The following is a 9462-nucleotide window of genomic DNA, read 5'->3' as shown; positions in this document are numbered from 1 at the left end:
TCTCCCGGCCCCTGTCGCCTCCCTTCGCTTGTTCCTCCATCGCTCTTCGCTTTCCTCTCGGTAACAGCTCTTCTCCCGCCCCCGCCCGCTGCAGGCCCTCCCCGGTGCGCCTTTTCCTCTCTCACTTCTCCCCTCTCTTCCGCCCTCCACTCGTTTCTCCATCTTTTCTTTGCGCTCGGGTCGCCCTGGGGCCCCTGGCTCACACCACACAATCCGCTTCTTTCCCTCCCCAGTCCTAGCTTCCTGAGCCTGCTCTCACAGAGGCCAGCGCAGCCGCGTACTCTGGGGTTCCTTCGCAGCCTTGTGTACCCGGGCGGCCTGCCTCTCCGCCCCCCGCTTCCTCCACCGCTGCCTTCTCCGCCCCTTTCTCTGCGCCCGAAGCTAGTTTGTTTGTGCAGCGGCGGCGGAGTTGTTTGCGGAGCTTAGCGCACCGCCGTGCAGCGCGGGCCCAATTAAGTCTCATTCATTATTCAGCGCCCGGGTCAGCTCCTACCCCAGCTGGCGGCTCCGGAGACGCTTTGGCGCCCCGCCCAGCCCACCCCCAAATCAAGGCTGGGAGACCTTGGAAAGCCAAGCTTTTCCTGTACAGAGGAGGAAACAGTCCCAGAAGCGGCGTGACTTGGCCAAGGTCACATAGCAGAACCAGGATGGGGGCCCAGGCTACTAAAACGAAGGCATCCTTCATCCCAGCTCAATCACAGCATCCAGGCGGGAAGAAGGCCTTGCGTTCCTGGTGGGACATCCCTCACCCCCTATCCCTTTTTGATCCTTTCGCCATAGCTGCCGGGATACAGACGACTTGGGCTCCTCAGGCCTCAGGCTCAGGCCTACATGTAGTGACCCCTGACTGACACTCCTGGAACAGGGCAGTGAGGCAAACTCGTGCGTGTGTGTGTGTGTGTGTGTGTGTGTGTGTGTGTGTGCTGGGGGGCGTCCCTCTCTGCAGCCTGTCTGTGGGTGTTTCTGCTGTAGAGGCATTGGAAGTGGAGCCATCCGAGGCAGTCTTGAAGGACAAGTAGAGAGAGAGGACAGTGCAGCCTGAAGTGACGGGGAAGTCACCATCCCATTTGTGGGGTGGAAAGGGGCGACCCAGCACCTATTTTTGCATTTGTAAGGGACTGTTCTGGGCTGTTTCGCCCGGGCAACAGCACAAGGTGTCAGGGGACCCGCAGGGCCCTTTTGTACACGGCAGCGCCACCTGGCGGCCGCGGTGCTTCGGTGCCGCGGTGCTGGAGCGCCTGGCCTGGACGGGGCACTCGCCCGCCCCTTGGAGCTGGGGAGGCTGGATTCGACCAGAAAACCTTAAACTGACTTTACCCGAGAGGGCGGGCGAAAGGAGCTAGAGGTGTTCCAGAGGCAGCCGGGGAGGGCCTCGGGGAGGAGCCTGGCCCCAGGGACCCGACTTCCGTGACACAGCAAACACAGAAAGACAAAGTCCATTTGGATGGCAGTGGGAGCGGAGTGAGGGGCCATTTTGACTCTGTGGTCCAAGGAAATGACTGGTCAGATGCGCCTGGCAGCCGGGGTACCCAGGTACGGCCGCTCATGCGGGACCCGCAGGGACTGGCTGGTGGTCATGAGTCCCACTCTAAGTAGAGGGGAGGGGAGAGACTGGTAGGCACACTTTGGCGTCTTGTTTTTTATATTCTGGGGATTCATGGCTGCTTTGGAGAGACTTTCCAAGTCGGCCCTGGCAGGAGGTGGCTGAATGGTGGGGCACCAGGTTTCAGGTCAAAACGCAGTTTCCCAGAGCTGTTTAAGTGGAGGGAATTGAAGACTTTTTTCCTTGTTTGACTTGAGGGAAGATTTCTTTGCCAGGAGAGCTGGAAGGCTGGAGAAGGGCTAAAACCTTGGGTCAGTGTCTGAGGACAGCCATAGTCAGAGTTGGATTGGGGGACAGGAACTTTCAAAACGTGTAGGAACTTTAGAAAGACCTCCTATTCACACTTATTCACTCCACTCTCCATTGAGTCATCCCCAGGTCAGTGGTCCCAGGGGACGTCTAAAATGTAAGCTTACGATTTTTTTGTACCTGTTCTGAGTTCTCAGTTACTCACCTGAAAGCATTTATTTTGTTTTTGGTTTGTTTGTTTGTTTGTTTAAAAAATATATGTTTATTGATTTCAGAAAGAAAGGGAGAGGGAGAGAGAGATAGAAACATCAATGATGGGAGAGAATCATTGATTGGCTGACTCCTGCACGCCCCCTACTAAGGGTCAAGCCGGCAACCCAAGCATGTGCCCTTGACCTGAATCGAATCTGGGACCCTTCAGTCCGCAGGCTGACGCTCTATCCACTGAGCCAAACCATCTAGGGCTACTGAAAGCATTGAAAACATTTTTCTCTCCTAAATTTGGAGTCGCTGTGGTTGTTAAAAAACAGACATGAGGTGCTAGACTCAAGGGCATGGAAGAACCAGCATTTCAGGGACACTCAGGAAACTCTGGCTTCTATTATTGGAAGAAGAAATGGTAACTGTGTTGGGACATGGATATAGTCTTAAAGCTGCTTTTGTTTCCTATCTCCTAGGGTCTAAGGATAACTCTGGCTATGATGGCCATGATTCTCACAGCGGACTACAGATTTCTGCACTCTGAGCAAAATCAGGTGCCACTGGAGTTGTTCTGAGACACTTTCCCTAAAGGATGGCCAAGGGGCTCCTGGTGACCTATGTCCTCTGGGCTGTAGGGGGCCCTGCTGGGCTCCACCACCTGTACCTGGGCAGGGACAGCCACGCGCTGCTCTGGATGCTTACCCTGGGGGGTGGTGGGTTGGGCTGGCTCTGGGAGTTCTGGAAGCTCCCAGGCTTTGTAGCTCAGGCCAACAGAGCCCAAGGACAGAGGCAGAGTTCAAGAGGCGGGACACCCCCTGTGAGTCCCATTCGCTTTGCCGCCCAGATGCTAGTGGGCATCTATTTTGGCCTTGTGGCTCTCATTAGCCTTTCCTTCATGGCCAGCTTCTATATTGTGGGCCTCCCACTGGCAGTTGGCTTAGGAGTCTTGCTGGTGGCTGCTGTTGGCAACCAGACCTCAGACGTTAAGAACACTCTCGGGGCAGCATTTCTCACTTCCCCCATCTTCTATGGCCGCCCCATAGCTATTCTGCCCATCAGCTTGGTGGCCAGCATCACAGCCCAGAAGCATCGCCGCTACAAAGCTTCGGTTGTGTCAGAGACACTCAGTGTGCGGCTCTACCGCCTGGGCTTAGCTTACCTTGCTTTCACCGGCCCGCTAGCATACAGCGCCCTCTGCAACACAGCTGCCACCCTCAACTATGTGGCAGAGACCCTTGGCTCCTTCTTGAGTTGGTTCAGCTTCTTCCCCCTCCTTGGCCGCCTCATGGAGTCTGCCCTCCTTCTGCCTTACCGTGTCTGGAGGCTGCTGGTGGGGGATCATGGCTTCAGCAGCGGCTACTTCCAGGAGTGGGAGAAGCTCTATGAGTTTGTCCGCAGTTTTCAGGATGAGAAGCGTCAGTTGGCTTACCAGGTAAGGCTGTCTGCCCTTTCATTCCTGTCTGGGAGTCAGACTAAGCCTTATTGGAGCTGGTGCCCCTTGTTTTCCTGTCTGCTGTGTCAGGCGGGAGGGTGTCCTGGTTTCTTTAGGTGTGAAGGTGCAGAGGCTCTAATAGTGAGTGAGGGGGGGGTATGTGTATTTTATTTACTTTTCATTGAGGTATAACATTTAAAGGATACTAATTTTATGTATACACCTATGTAACCACCACTTAGATCAAGGGATGGAATATTTCATCCCTACGAATGTTCCCTCCTACCCCCTCCCAAGCTATACTCCTTTCCTTGGAAGTAACCTCTATCTGACTTCTGTTACCATAGTTTAGTTTTGCCCATTCTTTTTTTTTTTTTTTTTAATATATCTTTATTGATTTCAGAGAGGAAGGGAGAGGGAGAGAGAGATAGAAACATCAATGATGAGAGAGAATCATTGATTGGCTGCCTCCTGCACACCCCCTATTGGGGATTAAGCCCACAACCCGGGCATGTGCCCTTGGCTGGAATCGAACCTGGGACCCTCAGTCCGCAGGCTGATGCTCTATCCACTGAGCCAAACCAGCTAGGGCTAGTTTTGCCCATTCTTGAACTTCGTATAAGTGGATCATTCAGTATGTACTCTTTTGTGTCTGCTTTCATTCAACATTATGTCTGTGAGATTTATTCATACTTTATTTATTCATACTTTCATTCAACATTATGTCTGTGAGATTTATTCATGAGATTTACAATTGTGTTGCACACAATTGTAAAATGCTCGTTTTCTTGTTAAATAGTATCCCCTTATATGAACATACCAGAATTTATGTATCCACTCTATTGTTAATGAACATTTGGGTTCCAGGAGGGGACTATTCTGAATAAAGCTGCTATGAACATTCTTGTACATGTCAGCTTGGTGGACATACATGCTTATTTCTCTTGCAAGGAGGAGATCCTGTCAGGGATGTGAAGTTCTAGGTTGGAAAATGGGCAGCTGTGATTAAAAGCAAATTTTGGTTCTTGCCATGAGATCCAGAGCTGGAATTCTAATGTGAGGCGCTAGGCCTTTTTCATGTCAAGTAGGAGCCAATCCCAGAGATATCAGAGCCTGATTTAAGAAGGGAGCAGAGAAAGGCCCAGGTACCTTGACAACTTATGGGATTCTAATTTGTCAGCTTCTGTTTCCCTAAGGTTTTGGGTCTCTTAGAAGGGGCAACAAATGAAGACATACATCAGAGATATCGGGAGCTAGTGAAGATCTGGCACCCTGACCATAACCCGCACCAGACAGAAGAGGCTCAGAGGCACTTCCTGGAGATCCAGGCTGCGTATGAAGCCCTGAGTCCGCCCAGGAAGCTCAGGGGATTCTAGAGGTGAGAAGAACATTTCCCTTTGAGGATGGACTCTTCCTGGCAGAGCTGGGCAGTTTGTCCCAGCTTATCTTTGCCTACAGGGGGCACGCAACAGCATTAAAGAAACTGCTTGTAGTTGAGATTGAGAAAACCTTAAATAGGTGAGAAAGCTATTGTGGTGGAAAAATGTATTTATGTATTGAATTTCTGAGTTTTTGGCTGTTGTATTCCTATTTTTCTTAAAACCATATAGTGAAATGAAAAACATTATAAAATCAATAAAATATCTTTTAGAGAATATACCACCTTATCCCACTCTTGGTAACATTGATGAGTGAGGGAGGAAGGTTATTTGACTTTTTTTTTTTAATGTACAAAGCACTGGATTAGGAGATCGAAGGAAAAATATGAAGGTTTAATATTCCACAAGTTATCCTGTGACAAAAAAGATTTGATCAATTCTGTGGATTACTAAGGGGTAAAACTGATGTTAAATTTTAAGATTTCAGCCCTGACCGGTTTGGCTCAGTGGATAGAGCATCAGCCTGCGGACTGAGGGGTCCCAGGTTCGATTCCAGTCAAGGGCATGTACCTTGGTTGCGGGCACATCCCCAGTGGCGGGTGTGCAGGGGGCAGCTGATCGATGTTTCTCTCTCATCGATGTTTCTGACTATCTATCCTTCTTCCTTCCTCTCTGTAAAAAATCAATAAAATATATTAAAAAAAATTTTAAGATTTCAGGAAAATATTTTAGTTCCATTTATAGAACTTTCTAGGAGCTACACTTTCCCCAAGAAGGAACAAGCTGCTGTGGAGTAGGGGGTATTCCCCCCTTACAGACTCCTCTGCTTGGAGGAGTATTGTGGAGAGCCCTCACACTTTACATGGGTGGTTGGACTGGCTGACCTCGGGTCCTCCCCCAAACTTGGAGTCTGATTCTGAGCTACAACACCTTGCTCCCAGGGAGTTTACAATCTGGTTGAGGATAACACAGGTACACAGATATCCAAGTTCACCTCATTCAGTGTTTTGAACTAAGTGTCACAAGAGGTGTAAATAGAGTTCATTGGGATATTGGAGAAGGGATAGATGACATTGTTTTATGAGGACTTATGGAAAAATTCATGATTTTACATTTCGTATGACTTTATGGGGACTTTGGGAAAACTCTAGGGAGCCAGCATCTCGAGCATCTCAAAGGAGCCTTACTTAATTCCCAAGTTACTAGCCAAGTGTGGAAGAAACAGTCCGGGATGCACAGGACGACCGGAGACCAGGCAAAGGATGTGAACATCACATACTGTTACTCCAGCTTTCTTGTTCTTTTTATGTGTAGTTATCTCTCACACTTTCCTCCCCTTTTTTTCTGGAAGTTAATTCTGAGCAGTATATATATTTAAAAAGTAGAATTATTTTGGCTACTATTTTCTATAAATAATTTTAAAAAGTTCAGCCCTAGCTGGATTGGCTCGGTGGATAGACCGTCGGCCAAAGGGTCCCGGGTTCAATTCTGGCCAAGGGCATGTACCTTGGTTGCAGATTCCTCCCTGGCTTGGGCCCTGGTCAGGGCTCCTGCAGGAGGCAACCGATGGATGTGTTTCTCTCACATCAATGTTTCTCTCTGTCTTTCCGTCTCTCTTCCTCTGTCCCTAAAAGTCAATAGAAAAATATCCTCGGGTGAGGATTAACAACAATAAATAATAATAATAATAATAATAATAATAATAGCAAGCAAGAAGTCTTCCTTAGTCTCTACCTGAATTGATTTAATGAAATCCAGTAAATTTGTATTCTCCCATTGCCACAATAAAAAATTTATAGACCATTTAAAAAGAGTTGGAAGAGAACTGAAAAGGCCTCTACCTCAAGAACCTATCCAATGCAGAGTCTCGAGAATAGCTTGCTTCAGAGATGAAAATTTTGGCTTTTCTTGAGTAGGAAATTTCCTTCCTTTCCCACCTTTTGAATATCTGTAATAGTTAAGTTGTTCTTTTATTTAACTGAAATTAGTTTCCCTGTAATTTATTTCTCTTTTCTTTTTAAAATATATTTTTATTTATTTTAGAGAGGAAGGGAGAGATAGAAACATCAATGAGAGAGAACCATTGATCGGCTGCTTCCTGCACGCCCCCTACTGGGGATCAAGGGCACAACCTGGGCATGTGCCCTTGACCAGAATTGAACCTTGGACCCTTCAGTCCCCAGGCCAACGCTCTGTCCACTGAACCAAACCAGGTAGGGTTGTAATTTCTTTCTAGATTAGCCATCTTTTGCTACAAAGAACAAAAAACAGCCCGACCAGTGTGACTCAGTGGTTGAACCAGGAGGTCATGGTTCGATTCCTCGTCAGGGCACATGCCCCGGTTGTGGGCTCTATCCCCAGTGGGAGGCATGCAGGAGGCAGCTGATCAATGATTCTCTCTCATCACTGGTGTTTCTCTCTCTCTCCATTCCTCTCTAAATCAATAAAATAAAAAGCCCTTTCTTGATGAGAACCTGCCCTTTAGGTCATATCCCTCTAAATCAGTGGTTCTCAACCTTTCTAATGCCGCGACCCTTTAATACAGTTCCTCATGTTGTGGTGACCCCCGACCATAAATTTATTTTCGTTGCTACTTCATAACTGTAATTTTGTTACTGTTAATGAATCGTAATGTAAATATCTGTTTTCCGTTGGTCTAAGGCTCTACAGCAGCAGTTCCCAACCTGTGGGTCGCGACATTAAAAAGAGCCATAAAGCCCTAACTGGTTTGGCTCAGTGAATAGAGCGTCGGCCTGCAGGCTCAAGGGTCCCAGGTTCGATTCCGGCCAAGAGCATGTACCTTGGTTGCGGGCACATCCCCAGTAGGAGGCAGCTGAATCGATGTTTCTCTCTCATCAATGTTTCTAACTATCCCTCTCCTTTCCTCTCTGTAAAAAAATTAATAAAATATATTTTTAAAAAAAGGAGCCATAAAAATGTTCATACCTTTTGACCCAGTAATCCCACCCATGGGAATTTATTCTGAAATAATTCAAGAGAATAGATGAATTAGAAACATGAAGATATTGATGCAGTATTCTTTATAACAAATATATATATTAATAGCATAAATGTCTCCCATAAAGGGAATATTATACAGCATTAAAATATTGTCATTTGAAAAAAAAAAAAGATGAATCTTGAAACATAAGAAAGAAGCCAGACACAAAAGGAGATAGTGTATGATTCCATTTGTGTAACAGTCACGATCCACAGGTTGAGAACCGCTAGCAGTTGCCTAAGACCATCGGAAAACACAGATATTTACATTACGATTCATAACAGTAGCAAAATTACAGTTATCAAGTAGCAACGAAAATTTTATGGTTGGGGGTCACCACAACATGAGGAACTGTATTAAAGGGTCGCGGCATTAGAAAGGTTGAGAACCACTGCTCTAAACATTCCCTTTTCCAGATTAAACATCACCTTGTTTAAGGAAACACTGTAGTTTGTTAGAAAGAGCACAGATGGAGAAGTGATGAAATGGGGTTCTGCTTCTGCTTCTTTCATGATTAGTCAGCTGACTTTGATGAGTCACCTCATCACTTAGGCCTCAGTTTTTTCCCTTATAGTGTGAGGAAGTTGGACTTAGAAGACTTTTTTTTTAAAGTACAATTTCCATTTATTTTTCCCCCCAGAGAACTTTTCTTCACTCTTCAAAGATTTAGCTTCTTACATGGGCTTTGGTGGAGGTCGTGGGGCAGCACCCGCAGGTCTAAATCGAGGTGGGGGTGTTCAGTCCTAACGGGCTTCACGAGAACGGTTCCCGACTACCTGGCTGTGAATGGCCCAGCTCACACAGTAATGCAGCTTCACATACAGCTTGGGAAGCACATAGGCGTCGAAGACGCTCGCTTCGGAGATGTCCCTACCGGCCGCGGCCTCTACTATGTTTCGAATGACAAACTTCTTAATGGCCTTGTCCTTGGGCACGCACCGGGCACAGTTGGTGCAACGAATAGGCTGCACATGGCCTCGGCCTTTTTTGGCACGACCGTTGTTCCTTCTTTTCTTGGCCATCTTGGAAATGAGGACCCGAGAGAGTTAGAAGACTTTTAAGATTGTTTTCAACACTGGATTCTGTGGGCTTTTCAGCCCGAATTTATGTTAAATGGTTTCTTTGTCATCTGCTGTGTGCCCTCTTGTGGATACTGTCTTGGGAAGAAAATAAAATATCTGCTCATAGAACAATATAATGGTCACCACCACCCCCAATAAAAAATCCACCTCTATCAAACTGTCTGTTTTCATTTATTCATAATCTCTTCCATCCTCATCCATAAATTTACATAATTAAATTTACATGATTGAATCATATCGGGAATATAATTTTATACTGTTTTATCCCCCTCCTGGAATCAGGAGCATTTATGTATATTACTATGAAGACTTCATATATATATTTTATTGAGATGTAATTCACATGCCATAAAATTCAGCCTTTTAAACTATACAATTTAGCGGGTGTTAGAATATTCATAAGGTTGTGCAAACACCAACACTATGTAATCCCAGAATGTTTTTACCATCCTAAAAAGAAACTCTATACCCATTAGCAATTACTCTCCATTCTTCCCTGCCAGCTCCTAGCAACT

At 46.6% G+C, this 9462-nt stretch overlaps 2 protein-coding genes across 4 annotated transcripts; one reads left to right on the top strand and one right to left on the bottom strand.

The window, feature by feature from the left end:
* The first annotated feature begins 618 nt into the window (after positions 1-618).
* DNAJC22 (DnaJ heat shock protein family (Hsp40) member C22) lies at positions 619-9098 on the top strand. Of its 3 annotated transcripts, XM_080662837.1 has the most exons (4): positions 1393-1533; positions 2530-3485; positions 4682-4863; positions 8506-9098. In XM_080662837.1, the coding sequence occupies exons 2-3, from the start codon at positions 2646-2648 to the stop codon at positions 4859-4861; spliced, it is 1020 nt and encodes a 339-aa protein (XP_080518963.1). In that variant the 5' UTR covers positions 1393-1533; positions 2530-2645; the 3' UTR covers positions 4862-4863; positions 8506-9098. The 3 variants fall into 3 exon arrangements, with proteins under 3 accessions (XP_080518962.1, XP_080518961.1, XP_080518963.1); XM_080662836.1 differs by lacking the exons at positions 1393-1533; positions 8506-9098 and adding an exon at positions 619-733 and having other exon boundaries at positions 4682-5561; XM_080662835.1 differs by lacking the exon at positions 8506-9098 and having other exon boundaries at positions 1343-1533; positions 4682-5561.
* On the bottom strand, positions 8540-8887 carry LOC308245490 (small ribosomal subunit protein eS26-like; the record flags this gene model as incomplete). The annotated part of the gene is given in 3 exon segments (XM_080662838.1): positions 8540-8602; positions 8606-8608; positions 8612-8887. Coding segments are annotated over 3 exon segments (342 nt in total).
* Positions 9099-9462: the final 364 nt, after the last annotated feature.

This window comes from Plecotus auritus (assembly GCF_963455305.1).
Source record: "Plecotus auritus genome assembly, chromosome: 3".
In the NCBI taxonomy this organism is placed as follows: domain Eukaryota; kingdom Metazoa; phylum Chordata; class Mammalia; order Chiroptera; family Vespertilionidae; genus Plecotus; species Plecotus auritus.
The sequence above is the reverse complement of the archived record's forward strand: the minus strand, read 5'-3'. Positions and strand labels throughout refer to the sequence as shown.